The sequence below is a fragment of the Ammospiza nelsoni genome, chromosome 15 (genome assembly GCF_027579445.1).
Source record: "Ammospiza nelsoni isolate bAmmNel1 chromosome 15, bAmmNel1.pri, whole genome shotgun sequence".
Lineage (NCBI taxonomy): Eukaryota > Metazoa > Chordata > Aves > Passeriformes > Passerellidae > Ammospiza > Ammospiza nelsoni.
The window spans coordinates 6,452,389-6,477,945 of record NC_080647.1 but is presented as its reverse complement, the minus strand read 5'-3'; the positions used below and the strand labels follow the sequence as shown (position 1 = coordinate 6,477,945).

The 25,557-nt window shown below is 43.1% G+C and overlaps 1 protein-coding gene across 2 annotated transcripts in view; it reads left to right on the top strand.

The window, feature by feature from the left end:
* Window positions 1-20,714, top strand: part of MSN (moesin) — a 40,652-nt gene extending 19,938 nt beyond the window's left edge. Inside the window, exons 2-13 of one of the 2 annotated variants that reach the window (XM_059483125.1) lie at window positions 2,121-2,204; window positions 10,204-10,299; window positions 10,818-11,092; window positions 11,558-11,641; window positions 11,979-12,125; window positions 12,605-12,701; window positions 13,770-13,933; window positions 14,304-14,434; window positions 15,083-15,243; window positions 15,673-15,765; window positions 16,236-16,469; window positions 17,502-20,714. In XM_059483125.1, coding sequence (XP_059339108.1) covers window positions 2,121-2,204; window positions 10,204-10,299; window positions 10,818-11,092; window positions 11,558-11,641; window positions 11,979-12,125; window positions 12,605-12,701; window positions 13,770-13,933; window positions 14,304-14,434; window positions 15,083-15,243; window positions 15,673-15,765; window positions 16,236-16,469; window positions 17,502-17,666 — 1,731 coding nt within the window. In that variant the 3' untranslated portion in view covers window positions 17,667-20,714. Of the gene's footprint in view, window positions 1-2,120; window positions 2,205-10,203; window positions 10,300-10,817; window positions 11,093-11,557; window positions 11,642-11,978; window positions 12,126-12,604; window positions 12,702-13,769; window positions 13,934-14,303; window positions 14,435-15,082; window positions 15,244-15,672; window positions 15,766-16,235; window positions 16,470-17,501 lie in introns of those variants that run through there. The other variant, XM_059483126.1, reaches the window with a different exon arrangement.
* Window positions 20,715-25,557: the final 4,843 nt, after the last annotated feature.

Genomic DNA, 25,557 nt, shown 5'->3' with positions numbered 1-25,557 from the left:
GAGAATAATTTTGGGAAGGTGTACACTAAGAGAATTTAAGGCATCTGCATGCTATTGAAAGCTGCTAATTAAAAAAAAAACAACCTCTTTCTTAGGAGTTTAAGCCATTTGTGCTTTCCTTGCTACTTCTGTGGGATGGTTTTGCCTTAGTTTGACATTCTGTCACAAGGTTTAGAGGGCTTCAAAACCAACTTGCTCCTGATATACTTGTTCATGATATCTTTGTTCTAGTAATGTCTAAATAACATTCCTTTTGCATGAAACAGCCAGAACTTCAATTTATGTGTACTTCAGCTTAGCTGTGCTAATCCTACCTTTAACCTTACAGAATTTTTAGCTTAACTTAAAACAAGAAAACCTTTAGGTTTATCTCAAGCAGATATCAAGTACAAAATAGTGGTCTGCCTAGTCTGAAGCAGGCTTTCTGGGAAACCTCAAAAAGTATTTGTTATAGTTACTGGTCTCTTTTGGTGCTTACCTAGATTAACTAGCAGAACATTTCTTGCTTATTGGGGAAAAAACCCTGGTCCTAGTTCTCTTGCAGTCTAGTTTCTTAGTAAACAAGATGTGAAATCTGTACATATTTTTGGTAGAAATACAGGAATCAGAACTGCCTGTGATCATATAGGTATTATGTGGTTCTTTGAATATTTCTCTGCTTACTCTTGCTTTTTTGGTCTCCTGTGTCATGTAGTTAGCTTATAGTCCAAATATGACTTGGAGTGGCTCTCAAAGCTCTTCACAATGTAATTCCCTCTACCCTTCACCACTGGAAGCCTGGTGGAGTGTACTAATAGTATTGATTGCCCTGAAGAGCAAAAAAATTAGGATTTGTTGATCTGAGGTAAATGACTTAGCAAGAGAGAGAATTGTTAATGCAAGGCCTGTGTGCTGGGGTTTGGTGCATTGTGAGTATCTTGTCTGAACAATTTCAAGCCTTGAATCTTTGCTTTGATGGAAAAATATTTTAAATAAAGCTGTTTTAATATGTACAGCTTGTGCTCAAAAATTGTGAAATATCTTTACCCTTTTCAGTTGATAGGCATGCAAGTAGAATTGGATTCTCAGGCAGCTTGGTGTACTCACAGACCTCACTTTCCCTGGCCTAAAATTAAGGCATCTATTTTCAGGCCAGGACAGTTTCTGTCTAGCCCCAAGCATCTAAATCATGTTTCCCAGTAATTATCAGGAGTTTTGAATGGGATCAGCAGTGTTTTACACTAGCATTTGACCTGAAACGCCTCTGCTGTTTTACTGGCTTCATGAGAAGTGAAAAATGTGTGTGTGTGTCTTCCTGCTTCTGTGGGATGAAGCTGTGAACTCCCTTGCTGCAGTTCCTTGCCACTTTCATGCCACCAGTGAAAATGTGATGTTGAGACATTCCTGTCAAAATAGTGCATCATGTAATATTTCTTCTGGAAGAACATTGATGATCTTGCATCTAAGGCTAGTATAGTAATGAAATCTTGGTTACAATTTTAAAAAGACCTAATCAATTTCTGCAGTTTTTAGAAGTCTTTCATCCCCCTGAAAGAATTGGAAAGCAGCACTGGCAGCTCTACTGCTATGGGAATTGTTCTCGTGTTCATCACTCAGCCTGTGAGGGCATCCTTGCGTCCTGTCTGCTTCACACCCACAGCCCCTGGAGCATGTCAGGGATTGTGCCTTTAACTTCTCCAAATACTCACAACAACTGGAAGTGTATTGTTATTGACCAGCCTTCTGTGGCAGACTGAGTTGTTAATGCTTCTGGAATAACTTCCTTGATTCAAACAAAAGGGTTGGATGTCTTCTTGTGTGCACCAAGTTTTGGAACATCTCTGCTTTTGTGAAAGACACCAGAGTGTTCTACTCTGGAAATTAAACTTTGTAAGATGTAAATGGCTCTCATGTGTGTCAGTACATGTGAATGTTTGACCACAGAGGACAAAAACACTGCAAAACAGGAAGGTTATATTCTACAGGAAAGCTGTGAATGCCATGCTGGCAGAGGAGGTGGCTTTGTGCCTGCTGGCAGTGAAGTCCCTGGAAGCTTGAGAGCTGCATCCTGCTCCTGGGCATGTCTTTGTTTTCATTTTTGGGTAGAGCATGTTTGGTAATGATGCATTTTTATCTTCCAGATCAGTGTGCGTGTTACCACCATGGATGCTGAGCTGGAGTTTGCCATCCAGCCCAACACCACAGGGAAGCAACTCTTTGATCAGGTAAGAGATGGAGCTGCAGAAGATATAAAGTTGATAAAGACATTGCAATTTTATTGAGGCAACAGCAAATAATTTCTGAAGGACTTCAAAGACTGAGTGTCACTATATGTAATAGCTTCAAGAGAACTCAGCACAGTAAGAAATTCTACTTTTTTCCAAAACTACTGCATTTTGTAATCTCCAAGACTGTGTTAGGAGCTATTACTTCTAGTGAACTGAATTGGTGTTATGGCTCAGAATAATAGTAATTGGAAAGCACTAGGTATCTGCAGTCGTAGTTTGTAAGAAAAGTCTTGTGGGGGACCCAGTAAGCTGGTTTTGGTTGACTTACCTGCAAGCATTGTGTAATTGATTCCAAAGGGTAGTTGGTCTCTAAACCAGGAGAGGCTCAGCTGGGTTTCAAATGCTGTTGTGGCCTTTAAGTGCAGGTAAAGTGATGTTCTGTACTCCCACCAGGCCCTGAGGGAAACCTTGGGAGCAGTGGTGGTTGTACCACACTTGATTGGGCTGTCTGCATGTGCATCAACCCTTCCCAGCTTTCACTGGGCAGGGAAATTTCCTGCTGCTCTGGCAGAAGCAGGGAGGTGTGTGCAGCCCAGAGCTGGAGCAGCAGAAGACAGGCATTATCAGCTGCAGAGAGTGAAACTTTGTCAGACTCCACAGCAGTGTTTATCTGCTGTAATTGGCCATGGATTTGCTCCTTGGAGAGAAATGGGAACAGTAAATTCATAGCTCAAAGATATGCAAATTGAATCTTGGAGTAATGACAAGAGGAGGGAACTGCCAGACCAGATAGGTCAGATTTGGGTGTGGTTCATTAGAGCTGAGCATTCTGGGGTCAGCTCTACATAGTACCTATCATAAGGAAGAGAGAAAATTAAGGGCTGATTCACCCATTGAAGTCAGATATTTCATTTGGGGCCAGCAAATATAATTTAAATTTTTATATATTTTTTTAGATCTTTAACCACAAACTACTGTTTTCTCTTGTACTCAGCTGGATGATTCAGCACTAGATGATATACTGCTCTTTGCAGCCCAGCCCTGAAATGTAGGGAGATCCAAAGCTTTAGTGAAAGAGCATCCTTTCATAATGGAAAAAGGCTTTTGGAAAAGTTCTGAATTGCAGTGTAGTTCTCAGCTGTCTGTGTCTTACTATGTAGTAGCTCCTGCATATTTTAGCCCTGTGTGATCTCAGATCTGACAGGTTTGGATTTATAAAAGTGAAAGCCAAATTCTATCCAGAATCCATCTGTGCAACATGGAACTCTGTCACAGTTAGTGCATGAGAGTGTTTGCTAATGAAGCTGAGGTGACATGTCCCCAGGCTCATTTAAAAAATGAACTGTTTTTTTGGGATTTTTTGGTTTTAAAATTTTTTTAAGGTGGTGTTCTTCATGTGGATGCTTCCCATGATTATTTTTCAATATCTGGCTTCTGCTATTATCCAAGCAAAGCACCAAGTGCTGAGAAACAATACTACTCACATCAGTAATATTTTTAATCTACACATGGTATTTTCAGTCAGCTTTAGGTCACCTGTGATTTCTGCTGCACACTGACATTGGTGGCAGACTCGGGCTTCATCAGTTTGTCTCTGAGAAGCATCCAGCCATGTTTCCAATATAGCAGTTCTTCGGGTCTAGTAATTGATTTCACTCCTTTGTCATGCTCTTGGACAGCTGCACGTTTTCCTCCCTTCAGTGCATTTCACACAGCACCTGTCTAAACAGAATTTTGTTTTGCTTTTTCCACAGTAAACACTTTGCCAAGGGAGAAAACAAATGCTGTTGCAGAACTGAGTTTCTAAGTTGAGGCAATGCTTACTTCACCTAAATTGGATTGTAGGTGAAGCTGAAAATGAGGGAGGGAAAAAAAGTGTCTGAAGCTAGTTTTAAACATTTGTTATTTCTAAAAGGTCTGATTGACATAAAACTTGCTCCATGTAGGAAAGGGATGGGCCTTTAAATGTATTGTCAGCTGTTGCATATCCAGTATTTTTCACATGACTGAGCAGTTTTTGTGTATTGGTTCCTGTAAACGGAGAGCCCAGGGCTGCTGTCCCTGCTGACACTGTGGCTGCTCTCTGGCTGGACATTGTTCACTCTGCCTCAGTTTCTATCCTTAGGTTAGATAGACCATGATGGGGTGTGTGACAACAAAGTTACTCCTGTTTATTTTCTAGCTCCCTTAAGCCATGCTGGGCCCCTGGACTTGATAATCTAGTGTTTTCTGCATGATGCTGGTTCTGAAAAAAGATCTGCTTTCATCAGTGCTTTTTTGAGGGAAGGCAGAGCTCCTCTACAAAGTAGATATATGGTTTTGCTGTTGTAGGACATTGACTTCTGGTGTGAAACTTGATTTTTGACTCTTGTACAGAAAATTTTAAGATACCCAGCATCTTTTTACCCTGAGGTGCCCTTTCACTTTGAACTGTCAGTTCTGAGTTAAGCAAGAAGGAAGCTGCTAAGCATTACCAAGCTTTTTAGCTGCATGGCTACTTCAATGCAATCTGCTGCCTTTGCTCAGTAACATTTAGGCAGTATTTATTTTCACCTGTTGTGTGTAAAAGTAGATAAATATATTCATTATGCCACACATGATTCTGGCCCACTCTGAATAGAATTCAGAAAATTTCGGAAAGCTTGTAGCTAGGTTTTAGCTTAATGAGGGAAAAAGCATTTGAGTCTAAAGTTCTGTAGTAATAATATGTGAATGGGCATGAGGTAGAAATGTTCCTGTCTTCCTCTTTCCTGTTTGGTTAAATTTCAAAGTGAATTTTTGTAGTGACAGAACACTGCAGATACCTCACTGCTATGTAGGAAGTGGTTTCTGCCCCGAAGTAGCTGCCTGTAGAAATATTACTGAACTGATAAACATGTGGAGTAACATCATGATGTATTCTAGAGCTCTTCCTATTCCCTAATCTTGTAAATGTACAGCTTTAGCTTGAATATCTTAGGCTTGTGTGAAAGGACAAAACTTGGATTAAGTGAGACAGGATTGTACTGTCTGTCTGCTGCAGTTTTGCTGCTGTACCTTTTAACATCAGTTGCTGAACTCCAGCATTTACTCCAGCATTTACTTACTAGCAAGAACTGTAACTTTGCTCCCATTCCTCAGCTTCCAGTGATGGATTAAAAGAGTAGCTCAAGGATGGGCTCTGCATGTCAGAGGTGCTGCTTATCACATAGGCTTTATCACTTCCCAGGTACCTTGAAATGTTGCTTTCCTAGGGATGGAGAGCACAGGCACTGCAGCAGTGATAGCTGCTTATTTTCCTCCTTTGACCCTTTTCTGTATTGGTTTAGAGAGCAGCCAGTAAACCACAGCAGTGCTTTGCATTGTGTCTTCTACACAGCAAAGATTAATCTGTTGTCTGGTGAAAATTCTTAGTTATTTGTTGCTGTGGATGGGTTTGAAATTGTCTCTTCAATCTTTTGCCCCTCAAACTTCCTTTTTTTGGATTAAAAAAAAAAAAAGCATTAAAAACCCCTCCCTTTTCTGGGTAGTTTGAATCACTGAGCATCCAATCTCCTTAAAGGTGATTTCTGTCCCATTAAGAGCCATGAAGACAAGTCACAGGTTAAAGAAAATGTCACATGAGAAACTTCAGTAGCTATCACTTCAAACTTTAAAAACATGTGGTTAACCTTCCAAAGATGCTTTTCCTCATTATTGTAAGCTTTTGGGGCCAAAACTAAGCTTGTAATAGAAATGTGCACTTATCTATGGGTTAAAATGATAACAATAAGCATCTCTCTGCACACTTTAAACCTGGTCCCTAATGCTGTGTTTTATGTTCAGCATTAAGTCTTATGCATTTTCTTTTTAATTCTTAAGGCTTTTTCAGATTTCATTAAGAGCCAGATCTCTTGAGATTCTGATGTTGTGTGCCCTGGCTTGTCTTGCCTTGCTTTTCTATCTCCATGGCCATCAAGCTGTTGTGCAGCTTGAAACATTGGTAATGCTTAGCAGCTTCCTCCTTGTTTACCTGCTGCAGTGAATTTAGTGGTTTTGTAGAAAACCAGTTTGGTTTTGTAGAGTACCAATTTGTCATGACTTCTTTCATGTTTGCTTAAGTGTACAGCACAGGCTGATCAAACCCCTCTTGAATTTTGAGTGACTTCATCTGAGTTGAGCTGTGTTTGAAATAAAAATGGTTGGCGTCTCATGGCCTGCAAACGAAGCTTTTTGAGGAGGGAGAATGTAAGAAATCTTTAGCTACTTTAGCTACTACTAGGTCCTACCTAGTAGTGTTTAAACACATATGAAATGGCTCTTCTGGAACACCTGATCCATTAGGTGAAAGCACTGAAACCAAAACTCACTAAGGTAGTTTCATGGCAGAAAGCAGCAAGTCTCAGGATGGTGGCTGGTTGCCCCAGCAAACCCCAGAACTCTTGTCCCTGTGCTGAAGGTTTGTGGTTGAGCAGTATGAAAATGTGTCTCAAATTTCACAGGAGCATGTGGAAACTTTCTGACTTTTAGAAAAGCAGTAGTTCCAACCAAAAATGGACTGCTTGTTGCTAAAGATGTCAATGGCAAACTGTAGTAAGCACAAAAACTCAAAGATCCTGTAGTTTAGCACTCTGGCATTTTAGCACTTTGGAAGGGAAAACTAAAGTACATCCACCAGCTAAATGGAGGGGGAACAGTTGAATATTTGTGGCTGTAAATGGAGCCTAACCTGGGTACTAAGTTAGGGTACCTGGAAGACCCCATTCTAAGCTGTTTTTGACTGGCATATGAAACTGCAGGTGTGGCACCAGTTCAGAGCTGCTCCAGCAATAAGTTTAGCTGGCAGTTTTCTCTCAGATATCCTTGACATGCCTGTCATAGAGAGGGAGAGAGACCTACCTCATCTTTAACTAGGGCCCATTCAAGGAATTTGTCCCATGATATAGCCTGAGATATTTGGCCTTTGATGCAGGAGCATGATCCAAGTGCTCCGCCTTTTCCTCTGCTTGCATGCTTTGCTCTTGCCTGTATGTAAATAGTGCTTTCATCAGAATCTGTACTTGTTTGCCAGTGTGGTGTTGTGTTTCCTGGGCTGAGAATGACAGCCAATTTCAGTCATCATCTTGATGCTAAAATGTACATTTAAGAGGCTGCTTGTGGCTCCCTCTTCTGCTGTGGAGCAGCACCCAACTGTAGGAACACAGTTCAGAGGGAGCTGAGTGAGTGCTGAGGGAAGGACAGGAATTGTCATGCAGACCTAGAAAACATGGAGTAAGAAGGAATGAGAGAAAAGGCTCTCTGAAAGGTCTTCTGTTTCTTCTCTGAACATAACTAAAAAACTTACCCTACTAATGTGTGTTTAGACTTTCTGCAGAGGATGAAGTGAGTCACCAGAAAGGCACCTTTTCCCCTATGTCAGTATGGCTTACTGAATAGAATTCTAAGCTAAAAGTAGTACTCAATTAAAGTTTTATAGTAGCTGGTCAAGGTACCATGGGACAGCTGGATTTTAAGGCTCCATCCAATCTGTTGCCCATTGTAACTGAGCTTTACCCAGCAGGCTAAACAAGACCCAGGGACTGACTTAATGCTCCCCCTGGAATGAAGAAAAGATGCTGCTCTCCAGATGGATGAGAGTGTAAATTTTAGGTATTTAAGTATTGTGGTCTGTGTTAAACAGACTGTCTATTCTCCCATCCTTTGTGCCAGCCTTTTTCCATCCCTGGCCACTGCCAGTAGCTGTTTGCTTTTTGGAACATCTCACAGTTCATTAGGGCTCTGAATGCTGTACACCCCCAGACATAATTATGCTGCTGCCAGCCAGATTCTTTGCAGCTGTAGAAAGCTGTTTCTTCTTCATGCTTTTCTCCTTGCTAAATGGAACTAAATAGCCTGCTAAAGCTGAGGAGGGAGGAGGACTGTCCTCCCTGCCTTAGTTCAGTGGCAGCTTGGGACTGTGATGGTGAGTGCTGTGCTGTGTCCCCTCTTTCTGCCCCCAGCTCGTTCTTGCCTCTGCCATTGCTGTGCAGACTTCTGCTGTGGAATAAAAGTCCTTTTGTGTGGGACCACAGTGTGGAGCCTTTCAGCTCCTTGCTGGCAGCCCAGCCTGTTCAATTCCCAGGCATAAGCTGCTGTCAAGTGGAAGAGAGGAAAGCAGACCCATGCAGTCGAGTGAGGAGCTTCCATCCCATTCATATGTTAATGGTTCCAAGAACAGAGCTCTAGGACAGCCTTTCTTCCCCTCCTTGAACCATCTGCTTCCAATCACAGAATCACAGAATATGCTGGCTTGGAAGGGACCCACAAGGATCACTGAGTCCAGCTCTTGGCCCTGCACAGGACCATCCTCAAGAATCACACCATGTGCCTGACAGCATTGTCCAAATGCTTCTTAAACTGTCAAGCTTGGTGCTGTGACCACTTCCCTGGGGAGCCCCACAACCACCTTCTGGGTGAAGAATCTTTTTTTCTGGTATCCACCCTAATCAGGTTGACAATTTCAGGCCATTCCCCTGGGTTTGGTCACTGGTCACCACAGGGAAGTGATCAGTGCCTGCCCCTCCTCTTCCCCTCATGAGGAAGTTGTAGAGTGTGATGAGGTCTCCCCCCAGTCTTCTCCAGGCTGAATGGACCAAGTGCCCTCAGCTGCTCCTCATACAGCTTCCCCTCAGAGCCCTTCATCTTCATTGCCCCCTTTAGACCCTCTCTAATATTTTAATATTAGAGATTAATATCTTTCCTATATTGCAGTGACCAAAATTTCATGTATATAGCAAACTCTGCTTCTGCTCCAAAAGCCTCATCAGCTGTGTGATGCACAAGTGATTTGCATCCCCCTGAATCTGCAGGAGCTCTAGCCTAGCTCTTCTGTTCATGTTCAAGCAAGGACAGGCTGAATAATTTCAGGTACCCCAGTGGGATGATGTACATGGACTACATGCCCTAGTGTAGGTTTTGTCTATGTGTGTGCCACCAGTGGCACGCCTCTGCTGAAAACTGCATTTGGTTTTTCTGAAAGGAACAAAGGCCCTAATGCTCTTTGGAAAGGCCAGATAAAATGTCTGATCCAAGCCCTAAACAATCTAATTAGTGGTGTGTTTGTGGGGAACCTATGTCTTTAGTGTTGTATCCAACATCAGAAGGGAACAGAGTGCACCTTTGGGCAGTACAAAATTATATTAACTGATCTGGTAGCTGGTTTTCACAGGGCAAGTCAGTCTCTGCACCAATGTTAGCCCCTTGCTGCACCCTGTGGCATGTCCCAGGCTTTTCAGGGCACAAAGGGGGATGTCTTGATAGCAATCAGGCTTTGGAGAATCTTCCCCCTCTTTTTAACCAACAGTGGCCCTGTACTGCAGTAGTCTTGCTGCCCCACCATGAAGCTCTTCTCTCTTGTCACAACATGTCTGTAAAGCCTTTTAAATTCCTATTTACATGCCTGGTGTGCTTGGGAAGTAACTACAGAGAGAGCTCACAGAGTGGTGTAGTTCATGTCTGTGAGTGGCCTGTGGTGGCTTTGTGCTGACACAGGGGATAGCATATGGGTTTAGCCTCTGCACTTCCTCTGAATGGTGCTGCTCAGTAAAGAGCTGCATGAAAGGCCTGTCTATAGCTATGAGTGGAGTAGAAACAAATCTTAAAGTAGCACATGACTTGCCCAGGAATAGTACATTTGCATGATAAGTGTGGGATATACCTGAAAATGGAGCTGTGTTCCTCATTCCTGGAAGTTACTAGACCTGTCAGAGCTGCTGCATTGTGTTTTGGCTGTACATGTTGGCTTATAAGTAGCTGAAGAAAAATAATGTCCCAGCTGTTGTTTATAAATAGCAACAAGCCTTAAAGAGCTGAAGGAGAAAAAATAATATCATACCCATCCACTTAAGACCTCTTAGATGCCCAGTCATCTTTCTGTGCACTGCAGCAGGAGAAGCAGGTGGTCAGGGCACTGTCTGAACTTACCTCTAACATGTTCTCAGCCATTAATGGACAAATTCAGTCCATCTGGGGATCTTGCTAATAATCACCTTTCTTTCAGGTTGTCAAGACAATTGGTTTGCGAGAGGTCTGGTTTTTTGGACTTCAGTATCAAGACACCAAGGGTTTCTCAACATGGCTAAAATTGAACAAAAAGGTATGTTTGCTCCAAGATTTTGCTTGTCCTTGTTCCCTTCTGAGAGTGCAGGGGTAAATTCAGTCTCCATACTTCTGTCAGGGATCTGTTCTTCCCTACCCATGCACCTCAAGTACTGCAACCTCAGTGAGTTGGTGCTGTGGTGTCCACACACTCCCTCCCCAGGGTATGAGGAGTTGTGGTGTCTGACCTTGTCCTGCATCTAGCTCTGTTAAACAGGCCAGATTTGTTACTCTTCCTGGTAAAATGCTGATGTTGTGCTCAAGTGAGCATCTTGGTTGGGGAGAAACCTGGGAAGTAACTTAGCTACCACTGGTCATAAGTACTGGCTTCTGTAAGTCCCGTGGGGAGAAGTGATGAGGTATTTAACAGTAAGTAATTGAAAATTCTTGCTTTCCTGCACTCTTTTCTACATTGGGAAGGAGAATTTTTTTTTCTAGTGCATGCTTGTCTTCCTGTTTGTAAACTGCTCCCTTTCACATGTATATAGGCTATAAAATCTGCTAACTCTGTTGCAGGTAACCGCACAGGATGTACGTAAAGAAACCCCCCTGCTTTTCAAATTCCGTGCCAAGTTCTACCCAGAAGATGTGGCAGAAGAGCTGATCCAGGACATCACACAGCGCCTGTTCTTCCTGCAAGTGAAGGAGGCGATTCTGAACGATGACATTTACTGTCCCCCAGAAACAGCTGTGCTGCTGGCTTCCTACGCCGTCCAGTCCAAATACGGAGACTTCAACAAAGATGTGCACAAGTCTGGCTACCTTGCTAGTGACAAACTGCTCCCACAAAGGCAAGTGAACCTGCATAGTCTTAGCCATTCTCTTTCTTAAAGGGTTTGTGATTTTTAATTTATTTTTTTTTAAATGTAGGGGGTGTTTTGATTGCAATGCTCAGAATAAAATATAGCCTTGTGCCACTTTGAGTATTTAGATTAGCATTCAATTAATTAAGTGCTTTAACCTTAAATTTCCTATTGCTACTCTGAAACTCTAATCAGAAGTAGTGAGAGAAGCTCCAAAACAAAATACACTACAAGAAGAAGAAACTGAATAAAATTTGTCATTTATTAGAAGTCTGAATACTGACCATTGTCTCTATCTAGCTTTTTAATGAAGCTGTATTTCTTGGAATATTTTTGTGGGGGAACTCTGATGCCAATGGAGTATTTAATGAAGCATTATTATAGAGTGATGTGGTTGTGTGTGTGCATATATGTAGTGCTTGGTTTGAAACATTCCATGTATACTCTTTCTAGGGTTTTGGAGCAGCACAAACTTAACAAGGACCAGTGGGAGGAGAGGATCCAGGTGTGGCATGAGGAACATCGAGGAATGATTAGGTAACCAATGCACTGTGAAACTGCTGTATTTAAAGTAGTGTCAATGTGTAATGTACAAATACATTAAAAAAAAATCTGTGACTTGCTTCAGGATAAGTTAGCATTCTTCAGGTTATTTTGCTCAGAGTAACTAGGTTTACATGCCTCTGCTGGTCCATTTCAGCTGGCTGTTCTTAGTAAAACCTGACTGATTTTGCAGAGTTTATAATTATCTACTAGAGTGATGCTTAGAACCCTTGCCAGCTTGTTGCTGCTCTGTCCACATGGGAAGTTAGAACCTTCTTGCTCAAACTGCTTAAAGACTCAAAAGAGAATGTTTTCTTTTTACATGCTGCAGAGAAGATGCAGTCTTGGAGTACCTGAAAATTGCACAGGATCTGGAAATGTATGGTGTGAACTACTTCAGCATTAAGAACAAGAAAGGCTCTGAGCTCTGGCTAGGTGTAGATGCTCTTGGACTCAACATTTATGAGCAGAATGATAGGTAATAAACCACTCTCTCTTCATTATTGCCTTCAGCTCCTTTCTAATATAAAGTCATGTAAAATCAATCTCTCCTGGAATTCAAATTTTTAACTAAACTAAACTCCACCATTTCTGTATCATTCTTGGCTGTGTTTTTGACATTGCCAGAATAATCCATGAAATGTGATTCTTTGGACCAGCAAGTACAAGAAATGGGCAAATCTTTTCAAGATAGTTTCACTTTATCCCTAGTCTTCCTGCTATAGATGCATTCTCCAGTTCTGATTTTCATTTAAAAGACAAAAAAAAAAAAAGTGGGATTGAAAAACTGCTTCTTATATTTCATCTGTGTGACTAATTTTGTCTGCTGATTTCAACTACCATAAGGGCACTTAAATATGAGGGTGGATTTGGTATAATTTTGAGCTTTATATTCTAAGTCAAGGATTTGAAATGACTTTTGGCTCTCTCATTTCTTTTTGCTTCCCATTTTTACAGGCTAACACCGAAAATTGGATTTCCCTGGAGTGAGATCAGAAATATCTCATTCAATGACAAGAAATTTGTTATTAAGCCTATTGACAAGAAAGCACCAGTAAGAAGCAAGATTCATATTAAGCTATTAAAATTTCAACTTCTTAGCTGAATGATTTCTGTGGGTTTGGTTTTGGGGGCTTTTTGGGGTTTTCTGCACAGAATCTTTTCATCGATAGCATGAATGTTGATGTAAGCAGGGAAACCTGTTCAGGGCAGTCAAGTGATAGTTATTTTTTTTTTTCTTAGCCAGTTTTTTTTTTCTGGCTAAGAAGGTAGAAATTTAGTATAAGCTTAAACTTTTAACATCAGTGGCAGGGAGTAGCTCTTTGCTTAGGGTTTCTGATTCTCCTAAGACTGTTCAGAATCTCTGATAATACAGTTAGGGATCTGAGGGATCTCTGTTTACTGTGGATGCTTCCTTTGCAACCTGTTGTCTTTAACAGTGTGTGGGATGATCTTTTGCAGGTTTCACCTTACTTAAAGCAAAAGCTTTAAGTCATTTTGTAGGGTAGGCTGGAATTTTTTTCCTCGCAAATTTATATTGAATGTAATTGCTTTAATCTTTAAGGCCTAATAATTTCTAGTGCTAGCCAGTACCTTCTGTTCTTCTGGTCATTCTTGTTTCATTGCTGCTTGAAAGCATTTCCCTGTTGCTCCTTTTGAACAGAACAAAGTTATTTATCCATTCATTGTAACATTTAACACCCCCTCTGGCATAAGCCAAGACATTACATCCTAAGTGGCTGGCCAGGTTATTATACAGATTATTGAAGTGGGAAGGAAGGTGGGAGAAGCCAGGGACTTGGTGTGCCTGGTAAAGCAGCCCTGCTGGTGTTTGTAATGAAGTGGTGATGCAAGATGCTGTGTGCTTGGTGCTAGGGGTGTGCTACAGTGAAACCCAGGGCACTGGAATGACACATTGGGTGCTCCTGCCCTGGGTGTGCTTGTCAGGTTGAAATGCATTTCAGAAATAAGTGTCCAACTGCCACCACCAGTGAATTAGATGTTATTAAGAAAAGCTGGCTGGCAACTCTAAAATGCTTGGGGTCTTAGGAGCATAGTGCATACACAAGGGGCTTCTTATGCTGAAAGAACAAATGTAATGCTGCCTTTTCCTTGTCCCAAGGACTTTGTATTCTATGCCCCTCGGTTACGGATTAACAAACGGATCCTGGCACTTTGCATGGGGAACCACGAGCTCTACATGCGCAGACGTAAACCAGACACCATTGAGGTGCAGCAGATGAAGGCACAGGCTCGGGAAGAGAAACACCAGAAACAGATGGAGAGGTTGGTTGGGCTCTGAGTAGCCTGGGTGTGACTAATTACTGCTTGAGTAGCATCATATGCTAGATAAATGGCTGGCAGCACCTTAATCTGCTTGAGCCAAAAGTAAAGCAGGTTGTTTCTGCTTCAGTAGGTCTGATGGGTTGATAGTAATGGTACTCACCACAAATGTGACTTCCCATTACTTTTTTGGACTTGTGAACTTGTCATTGAGATGAATGCCAGCAGAGCTTTATATTTTTGCACTTCTATAAAGGGAGTAAAGCTCATTATCTGAGTGCTGTAGGGCACATCTTGTGTGTGCTCTTTTTGTGTGTTTACTAGGAAGTGCTCCAAGTTGGTTTGAAATTACATTGTGACTTCCTTCCATCAGAGCCCTGCTGGAGAATGAGAAGAAGAAGAGGGAGTTGGCAGAAAAGGAGAAGGAGAAGATTGAGCGTGAGAAGGAGGAGCTGATGGAGAGACTCAAGCAAATTGAGGAGCAAACCAAGAAAGCTCAGCAAGGTAATAGGAAATCTTTTAGTGTTTCCTTTGATGATGAATAGTCTGAGTGAGAAGGGTTCAAATAGTAAAGCTATGAGCATCTCTGAGTAATTTGTCTCTCCAGTGTTGTGTGCTAACTGGTGTTAGGGCCCTGGTTTAGCCTCCTGAAGCTGAATGTAAATCAATATGCAGTTGCTGAAAAAATATATGCTTTAACGAAATAGGTAACAGCCAAGATGTCTCTCTTGGCAGCAGAAGTACCTTGCCATTGTTCCTGTGCTGACTGGAAGCTTTATCCCAGCATATCTGTAGAGGAAAGAGTCAGTGTAGCAGGGGTCACACCAGCCATTGCTGTGGTGATTTACTGTCTAATTGCTCAGAGTTAGTGTGGTGTTGCCCATACAAAATATTGAATGCTTCTCTACCCTTAGGTATGTAATTTTAGGATGAGTGCTTCCCCACAAATCCATTGGGGGTGGGCCTGACTTTTAGACTGAAGTCTTTTAGTCTTACAGCTTCAGGTTAAATGTAAAGGAAAGAACAGGGAACAGTTGCTTGCATCCATCCTTTACCTGTCCCTCTGAAGGAAAACCCTTATCCAGACAGACTTTCCTCTTCTACTGCCATTGTTTACTTGATCTGACTTGAAATGTGCTCCCCTATTGTCAGAATTGGAAGAACAGACCCGCAGAGCTCTGGAGCTGGAACAGGAGAGGAAACGAGCTCAGGAGGAAGCAGAGAAACTGGCTAAGGAACGTAGGGAAGCAGAAGAGGCCAAGGAGGCCCTATTGAGAGCATCCCATGATCAACAAAAGACCCAGGAACAGTTGGTAAGTTGGTGAACTGAAAATCAAGTAGGGAAAATAGTGAAAGAAGAAGTTTTTGAAGCAAACCAGGCTATGAATATAGTGAGGAAGCACTATATACACAGGTTCTTTAATTTTTATCCTCAAGTATATGGAAATTATGCATAAATACAAATGTATGCCTTTTTTTTGTATGTGATAATGATAAAGCATTGCTTTGGGGAGAAGGAAAAAGAACCAACTCAACAACCATACAAAACCCCAACCCACAATGAAATGCAAAATTTTTTTGGCTTCCTTTCCTCTTTCATCATGGAGGTATTGGTGGAACTGAAGTTAACAGAAAGGCTTTCTTCTCACTGAAAAGATGTGTTTTCACTCAGGACTTGAACTAAATGTTTGATTTAGGATGTACCTTGGGGTTTGTTTCCACTAAAAACCTTTCTTCTGCAGGCTGCTGAGATGGCAGAACTCACAGCTAGGATCACACAGCTGGAGCTGGCCAGGCAGAAGAAGGAGAGCGAGGCACAGGAGTGGCAGTATAAGGTAAAGCAGAATCTGAGCAAATGGAATCCTTTCTGTGGAATTGCTGTTTGTTCTGGGTTGTAACCTAAACTACTGCCCTAGATTCCATGCTAGACTCAATTCTTGCAAGTGTGAGGCTATAGTAAATATGCAGCTTTGGTTTTCTCCATGGAACTGGTGACTTATTCTAACTCCATGTAGCAATTTTTGACTAATTAGACCCGTGGCCCATTTTCCATTAACAGTAACGATTCTTCAAATCTCTGAAGTGTTATCCAGCAGAAAATTTTGCAATTGATGGTAGCTGAGTAGCTTTGGAATACACCCCTTCAGAGGTGCAAGGTTTCCTGTAACGAGCACCAAGTGGTGCTTCTGTGAGAAGTCTCACAGAAGACTTCTCACAGAAGCACCACTTGGTGCTCGTTACAGGAATCCTCGTTGGTGCACTCAGGATTATTCTGACTGACTCACTGTGGCATATCCTACTGCAGGCACAGAGGGTGCAGGAGGACCTAGAGAAGACCAAAGAGGAGTTGAAGACTGCCATGAGCACCCCTCATGTCACTGAGCCCATGCACTCTGAGAACGAGCACGATGATGAGCAGGATGAGAATGCAGCAGAGGCCAGTGCTGAGCTGAGGTCAGAGGCCACCATCAAGGACCGCAGCGAGGAGGAGCGCACCACTGAGGCAGAGAAGAATGAGAGGGTCCAGAAACACTTGAAGGTAAGAAGCTGGCAGCAGAATGTGTGTGGGGGTGCTGCTTATGCTTTTCTCAACGTTTCTTGCAGCTGGAAGGTATTGCTGTTATTTAAAAAATGATGGGAGACACAGGGAAGGGAGATGATCATGATGTTGCCAGATAGCTGCTTAGCCATTGAGTAGAGAGGCAGCTCTGGTCTCCTGGCACTTGAATTCCATTTTACTGGAAGCAGTGAAGTATTTTGAAGCAGTGCCAACAAGTAGTGTCTGTCAGATGTAGTGTGCTGTTTGTGAGTATTGCCAACCACCTGACAGCTGTTCATAGCTCTGGCTGCAAGGAATTGAAGAACTTTGTCTGATTCCTATCCAGCAGCTGTCTCTAACTGTCAAGTCTGGGTTGCATTGCAAAACTCTGCATTGCAAAACCCTGGAGTAACCCACTAGGGCTCAGCACAGAGACAGCACTACTGCATCATCTTCTTGTGAGGAACTCCAGTGTTCTGGTGTTCAATTCCAAGCATTTAGTTGTGCTGCCTGACTTGCACCAGGCTTTGCTCATTCTGCATTGTATTTTGGTATTACACACAGAAGGGTAGAGGTGCATTTTATTTTCTGCAGTAAGTTTCTTTTCTGGTGGAAAGCTACTAATTCCTCAGATTCTGCAAGATATTCTTGCTGTCTTCAGGGATCCCTCTACATGGCTGATCTTTTAAAGTACAGACATTGGAGACAACCTTTCTTAACTGTGCTAGATGAAGGTAAATAGGTGCCAGATTGCCTGATGTTTTATACCTTCAAATATTAGGGAGAAACATGAACAACTTCCACAAAATCACAGATCTGTTTAGGTTGGAGGGGCCTCCATGAGATCATTTAACCCCACTTCCTTGCTCAAGCAAGGTCAGCTAGAGCAGGTTGCCCAGAGGAATACACCGGGGCTTGTCTGTTTCCTGTCTCTATATAGACACCGGATCTTTAGGAGGATCAGCAGGAAATCTTGTCCAGCTTTGAGGCTCTGGTACTAACCTGCTGCTGTCTGTTTCTCCTCCTCCAAAGGCTCTTTCCTCAGAGCTGGCAAACGCTCGGGATGAGACCAAGAAGACAGCCAACGACATGATCCACGCTGAGAACATGCGCCTGGGCCGAGACAAGTACAAGACCCTGCGCCAGATCCGGCAGGGGAACACCAAGCAGCGCATCGATGAGTTCGAGTCCATGTAAACTCCCCCTGCACCTGCTGCCCTGCACTCTCTTCTCCCCTCTTCCCCATCCTCTCCCATCATCACTCATAATCGTGCTATGCTGGAACCACTACAGAAGAGTGACCATGGTCTTATTTATCAAGTTTTGGGCAAATGCTGGAGTTAAGTGACAGAAGAAGGAATAGTAAATAATGTCTGCCTGGGGTGGCTTGGGGAAGCAAAAGTGTATTAAGGCAAATCCGAAGTTGTTTGGCTTGGGGTAAAGTCTTAGTGTGTTGGGTTTGCCCACTGAGCTGGCTGTGTTGCTGTCTTCTCCCATTGTGTGGGGAGACCAGCAGATACTTGTACTGCATTCGATAGCCAAGAGCTGACAGTCTGACACTCTGCCTTCCTACTAACCTGTGCAAGCTTCAGGATTAAGCTTAGTAGCCAGGGTCTGAATTTGTGACTTAACCCAGAGTCTGAATCATGTAGTTAAAAAGGGGAGCTTAGGAAGAAGGATCGAAGGTAAAATATGGACTTTCTCTCTAAAAGACCAAAGCTTTTGTCCTACAAAAATAAGCAGACCAAACAGATTCTGTGGTGTTCCTGCTGGTGTTACATTTTGTTGTTTAATGATGGAGCTTTGAATTTTCTAATCATGAGGAGGCCTTTGGAATATTTCCACTGATGCAGTGTGGTTTGAAGCCTCGAATTCCCTGCTTTCCAGAGGTTTTGTCTCTGGTCAATGGCTTTGTTCACTATCATTTGTCTGACTTCAATGTAACCAGTGAGGCAGAGATAGCTAGAGTACACTGCCTTCCATTTTGGTTTTGCCATTGAAAACCTAAAGTGGGAGGTAGAATTGTAAAAGACTAAAAATTATTGTAGCTGTATTTTCCCTTGCTGAACAGATACTTTTCTAGTTACATGAACAAGATTTCAGGTTTTTCCTTAAGAGGCCTTTTTTAGCACATAGTTGTTGGTGCCTTATGACTGTGTATAGATCTACTGTAGCTCAGATACATTTAGTTTAAACTAGATGCAATCAAAAAAAGTGATCAGCAGCTGGGGACCAAAAACTGCTCTCATATCTGGGTCATGTACAAGACTGCATCTGTCTTCCTGGCTTTAAGCAGCATTTGAGGGGAGAGGATCCTGAGACACTTGTCCAATTGCTTTCTTAATCCTCACTAGCACTCTGCCACATCACTGGCTCAAGTGCTTTTCCTTCCCCAGAAGGATGCTTTGGCCTTTTGTGGCTTTGAGAACAGAAGGCTTTCTCTTAGAAATGGGATACAAATGGTTGTGAGACTGGTCCTGAGAGCTGCTTGTGCCAGGTATTGTAATAAGCATCACCTCCTGTCATCCAAGCTGCCCATGCTGTAGCTACCCAGAGTCCTCCCTGCCGTTTCTGTGGAGGAAATAGCCATGTATGCTCAGGGTTGAATTGGATGTTGCCTTGATCCCTCATAAAAGGAACTGTTAACCTTCAGGAGAGTCATCTTAAAAATGGGTTCTACTAAAGTGAAGTCCTCCTTTGTTTTGCCCTCCTTGGATTAGTTTGTCCCTATAGGAAGTCATTAGGTTAGCCTGGGATTTATTTTCTTGCCTAGCATAATTCCAAATTTTGTGACCTGCTCAGTTTTGTTGATTCTCCTTTTGTATGATGTTACTGGTAATGGTGATAGAAGGAAAACATCGGAGAACTGGAGCATTTTTAGCTCCCTGCTGTATGAAAAAGGGCAAAGGGAGACTGTGCCAAAAAAGAAACGTTCATGATAGTGTTAACAAACTGCAGTATTTCCCCAAGAATTCCTTGGGTGGCTGGAAACAACCTCACCAGTTCTGTGTTACTTTATTTTTTGAAAGCAATGCAATCTGTGTAGGGTTTCATACAAATACCAGCCAACTTCTGTTAGAAGCAACATGCCAACCTATGCCCTTAAACCTCCAGGTGCGTCATGTGGGAGCCCCCTTCTCTCCCCTGGACACAGAGTGCTTTTGGGGGGCACATGACATGGCAAGCTTTTTGTTGGCCAAGAAAAATATGCCTCAGTACCATGAAAGTCACAAATGAAAGATTGGAGTTAAATTTGTCAGAATGTATTTGTATATTTCTGTACTGAAGGTGATTGGCATTGGCTCTGCATGAGTCTCATTACTGGGGAACAGACAACCTTTAAACTTCTGTTTTGGTGCTTTAAAGCTGGTTCTCAGCACTTCTGCTCTGTCCATGGCAACTATCGATGCATTTGAGGGGAGAAAAAATCCTATCTAATATTTTAATAATTTCCTAACAAGCTGATGTATGGTGCCTGGAATATGTGTTCAAATAATAAACCAGTAATTTTCTGCTTTGATGGGTCACACAACACTGCTGAGCTCTCATGTATTCTGATGTTGGCATGACTTCTGTTTATATGGGTTTTTAAACGTTCTAATTCCACATGGTCCAATAAAGGAATAGAACGGCTTGTGCCAGTGAGTCCACCTAACTCTTTGTAGTTGTTTCAGCTCTGCCTTCTTTTTAACCAGTATTATATTCCAGTGGTATCTAATGATATTTGATTTCAATATTTCTAGCTATGCACAATTAGAAAATATTAGTCAAGGGATGGAGGATATGTTTATGGTCCTCCCCTTGGAAATGTATACTGTATTATAAAGATGATATTTTGCAAGAAAACTAATGTAAGAAGCTTTCAGTATTATGGTGAGATTTGTAGACACATTTTTTATTTGTTAGAATACAGTGAATTGTTCTTCCTCTTCATGTTCCAGTTTAATTGGATAACTACTCCTCTTGGGGGTGGGGGGAGGGCAGTACTTTATCACATGTTGCCTGGCTTATTTTTTCTTGTTTTATTTTTTTGTTGCTGTAAATTATGATGTTGAAGGGTTTTGACCAGTTGTTTTAATGGATTATAATAAAACATCAATTCCTTAAGGTTGTGGAGTAATTAATGGGTCCATGTGCTTATCTGCAGAGAGAACCTTGACTAAGACATGTTTTTCCTATTCAGAGGAGTTGTTAAAATCCATACCTTGTTCTTCCTGAAGTGCCAATAAAGTTCAAAGAAATTCAGCAGATTGTGTCTGGCTGGTTACTTAAGGTATGCTTTAAGTGCAGAGCTGTGTCCTGTAGCAGGGCAGATCAGCCTTGTGGTGCTCAGAGGTCACCCTGGGAGCTCCCTCACAAACAGGGAGATCTTTCTTGCACTCTGAAAGGAGCAGCTTCAGTAACAGCCCTTTCCTCCTCCCCAGCAGGAGCCATCCTGGAATTGATACTTCTCTGTGGAGGCTCTGAGCACAAATGTTCAACTTGCAGATGGACTGGCCAGAGGGAGGGGATGGAGCTGCTGTGGGTGAGCTCCTGCTGTCCCAGCCCTGGCCTGGGTGCACCCAGGAGAGCCTGGCTGGGCCTTGGGGCTGCTGCTTGCATGGATACCCTGCCCAGTCTGTGCTGCCATCAGCTGTTCTGGGGACTTGGGCACAATCTGCTTCTCAGCTGCCCTGCTGTGGCTGGCTCTGCCTGTTTCCCAGGGCCTCGGGATGGGTTCCAGCAGTGGAAGAGTGGCTGCTGCCACCTTTCTGTTAATGAACTGTGTGATCTTTATTTGCAGCTGCTTTCTTGGTGGTTGTGAAGAGGGGCCTCACAGAACCTCTGCCTAATCGTTGCTGTACTGCAGAATAAGGTGGAGATTTCACTGGAACGTTTGTGCTCACAGATCTGGTGTTGGGGAAGAGACTTGGACTTTTCTATAAACAAAACATGAAGCGTGGAGCAACAGAGGCTTCTGCAATCCCCACCAGGCATGGCTTGAATTCAGTTTCTACAGGTAAGTCTTTTTTTTCTTTTGTTCCTTCTGGCCAGGATTCTAAAAACCTGAGCACTGGAGGAATTGCATGTCTCCTTTAATGCTACAGCAGCCTTCAATTGAAGGTTGCACAGGTCTGGAAAGGTTGATCTTGTTCTTGCTGTTTCTAGTGCCCTTGCTTCTCAATGGACATTACCTTAGAGGCTTGAGGCTTAGTAATTTTCCATGCAGGTTTATCTATATTCAGTTTGTCTTTGAAGAAATGGAAGTGTAAAGCATTAAAGGCTGAAGACTGCTTCTGTACCAGGACCATGTTAAAATCCACAACACCCTATTCTTCTAGTTTGTTGTAAGGCATTCTGTAGTTTAGGATCAGAAATTTGCATTTAACCTCTAATTTTTGTAGACAGCTTCTGTTGGATTTGCTAGTCTGTCTGGGATGTTTCAGATCCAGTTTAGGCTATATCTACATATGTTTGGGGCCCAGATGCTTTTGTCTGTGCGACAGGGGCAGACTAGAGCATAAAAGGCTCTCAGAAGGCTGGGGAACTAGAAACACTGTCTTTTGGCAGGTTCTGCAATGTTGCTTTATTAAGCAGTGCAATTTATTAAGAACTCTAAAGAAAAGGCAAAGTAACTCTGCAGAGTAAAATATTCATTGAGTTCAATCTGTTTGGTAGACTAATGCACTTGGCCTGAGATGCACTGACTCCCAAGTAGGACAAAGCAACTGCAGAAAATAAGACTGATTGCTTTCTCCTCTTCTTTGCTCTTTCTAAAGCAGGGAAGTGCAAGGGCATGGTCTCCAAATTCTGATTTGCTTTGATGCAGACAAGTCCTGTAGGGATTTCTCTAGGTAGATGCTTATTAGTTTCTTGCTCAGGATAAAATGTTTGGAGGGAAGCACAAGATTTTTCCAGCATCCAAACCTTGGTAATGAAATGTACAGGGTAAGGTACGATAATTGTAGGCACCCATATGGCAGCTGCTTGAGCACCTACAAAGACAGACTGCAATGAGAAAGCAGAGAGCACCCAAGGCATGGCTTATTTGCCCTGTACCATCAGCATGACTGCTCTGCACCCTGCCAGCTTTGCAGCTGTGCATATCTCAATCTTGGCTGTAAAATTTAAATGTCTTATACCAGAGCATATAATCTCAGAGCATGTGATAACTGGCAGAGAGCAGAATTCCTGTCACTGATGCCAAACCATAACTGTTACATACCCATATGCAAATTGGGCCACATGTGATGTTAATGTCTCCCTTGCAGAAAAATTCCTTCTGTAAGAAAAATGTCCCATCCCTGGAAATGTTCAAGGCCAGGATGGATGAGGCCCTGAGCAGTCTGGTCTGGTCTGGTGGGTGGCAGCCTTGCCCATGGTCACAGGATTGGAACCAGATGATCTTCATCCCTTCCAAACCAAAGCATTCTGTAAACAAAAGGTCTGGGCCTCAATGTATGAAAAGCTAGGCTGAGACTGGCTTTTGTCTTCAGATTTGCAGTTCTAAGTGCAGTTTGTAGGCAAGGGAGCAGGTCCCTGTGTCTGAACAATGCCTAAATGAGTATCTAGCTCCAGGTGATGGGACTCTAAACATTACTAGTAATTCCAAGATGGAGCTTTTCAGGACAGGTGTCAGGATGAGGGGTATAGTGAAAAGTGGAAGAAAGAATGAGGGGGTATTAGAGAAAAAGTAGTGCTGAAACTGCAAAAAGTAATAGTGGATGCTTGTGGAAGGGACTGTACCTTCAGCTTATGGTCAGAATGCACTTGCTCAGGGCAGGTGTTAATACACACATTTCTGGTGAGCAGAGTTGATTTAAAAATCACAAGCCCCTATGATTGCTGCAGCCTGTGGTTGTGCATCATCCTTTAACAAAATACAGGCCAGGATTGGTCTGGAGTCAACAAGTTTGAAGGGGGTGTGAAATAAACTGCTCTTGAGCTGGAAGGTTATGGTGAAGGCTGTCCACACCCCACATGCAGCAGTATTGCACTCCCATCCATCTCTGAAGCATCCTTGACTGGATGCTTGAAGGAGAAGCCTGTGCAAGTGAAGGTCTTGGCTGGGGCACTGTAACTTCTTAGTGGCCTTCACCCAGCCAGGAGCAGCTGCTCTGTCAGACATGGCTGCTGTCCAGAGCCTTGCTGTGAATTCATTGTGCTTTCTTGTTGCAGTGCCAGCCCATCTCTGATTGCATGTCTGCCCTCCTGCTTCCAGTGCTGAGAATTTGGTTCTTGCTCCTTTGTTTGTGTCATTCTCAGAAGGTTGCTGAACATGTAGGGAAGGTTAGAATGGGGCAAACAGCCTTGTTTGAGAGATGTAGAAATAGAGGCATATTTATATTCTCCCTGAGCTCCAGCCTCTTAGGCAGTATCTGTGACCTGAGCTCCCTTGGTTGTGCACTTTGTCCCAGATCTGTGCTCAGTGCATCTCTTGTGAGGCAGCAGAAGCATTCTGTCTGGGCTTGTGGGCTTGCTAAAAGTCAAACCAGTACAAGCTGTTCTGTTTGCTTTTATTAGCAACTTGCTCTGGAACAGGAAAAGTGGTTAATGGGTTTTTAAAGTGACAATGGGAAAGGTGAATTTGAGTTTTGTTCAGTGCTTTAGTTCTGTGTCAGCAAGCAGCCCATATCTGCTTCCCTAAAGAAGTATTTGTGAGGCTTGGTTAGGAGGGCAGGGGTAAGCTGTTCTTGCTTTTCCAATTAATGAAGGCTGCCTTCTGGAAATGTTCATTGTTCCTGGGTCTGTGTGCCTGCTGCTCTGACTACAGTCCCTGAGACTTCTCCCATGGGACCAGCATGAGCTTGTCCCCCTCTACACAGGAACAGCATGGGCAGAGACTGAGCCAGGGCAGCTCTGCCTGCTGGAAAGAAATCCTAACCCAGAGGAGCTGGGTTTGCTATCTCAAAAATCCAAGTATGCTTCTTGCTGTGGAGGGCTGCAAAGGTGTTGTGTAGCTTCTGGTTGGGTTAGGCCAGTGCTGATTTCACTGTTCACTTCCTTGTGCAGAAGTTGGGGCTGAGGTGGAGCTGAGGCAGTCACAGGTGTTTTGGATATTTGCATGAGAGTGCCTAGACTGGGGGGAGGGAGGACCACATTGTTTGGTGTGTGCTACAGAAGGTATTGGACAATGCATTTCAAGCTAGAAAACCATTTCCTTACCAGCATGTGCCAGAACATGACTGGATGTGTGGGCACAGCTACTGCACTTACAGAGTGTGCACTGCTGGCAAGAAACCAGGGAGGTGGGGGCAACGTGCCTGTGTGCACTGCTGCGAGGTTGGTTCCTGCCAAACCATACTTGAAACAGAGCTAAGGGCTCTCTTCAGCTGTGCCTGGCCTTATTATAAAATATGTGCTGTCCTGTGAAGCAACATTTTGAGGTTGTTTTTGGCCTTTTTTTTTTTTTTTTTTTTTTTTTTTTTGTGGGAGGGGTGGCTATTTGCAAAGCTTTCTATTTTTGTGCCTTAGCTAAATGAACAATGATTTACTCTGGAAAGGAGATCCTGCTTCTGCCCTTTCTCAGTATTTCAAAGATCTTAAAACAGACTGTCCAAAATCTGCAAGGGCCTGATTCTCTCCTGCCCCAGCAGAATTGTTTTGCTTTCAGCAGGGAGCAGTTGTCCCCTTTGCTGCACCTCAAAGTCTCCCTTACTTCCCTCTCTGCACTGGCCTCTCTTCCATCAGGTGACATTGACCTGTCACTTGCTGTGCTCTGAGCTCCTGGCAGGGAGAGGAGTCAGTGCCAGACAAACACACCAATGTCCTTGCTGGGGAAACTGCTGTGCATATATCTAATGTATCTCTCTCAGCTCAAGGTTTGCTGGAGAGATAAGATGCTTTGTGGTTTGTATGTGCTGTGGCCCCTCTCCTTGTGGCTCTCTTTTCCAGCCTTGCTTTCTTTCCATGGAAATGGCTGAGAGACAGAACTGGGCTCTCTGCTGCATCTCTGTAGTGCCTGAAAAGCAAAGGCAGAACTGGCCAGAGTCTCTCAGCTGCAGAAGCTGTATAGAGTAGTTTTCAGTTTGGGGGTGAGATGGAGCTCAAGAATTTGGCTTTGAAGCCTGAAGCATTTGGGGCAGCTTGTAGGAGAGAGCAAACCACC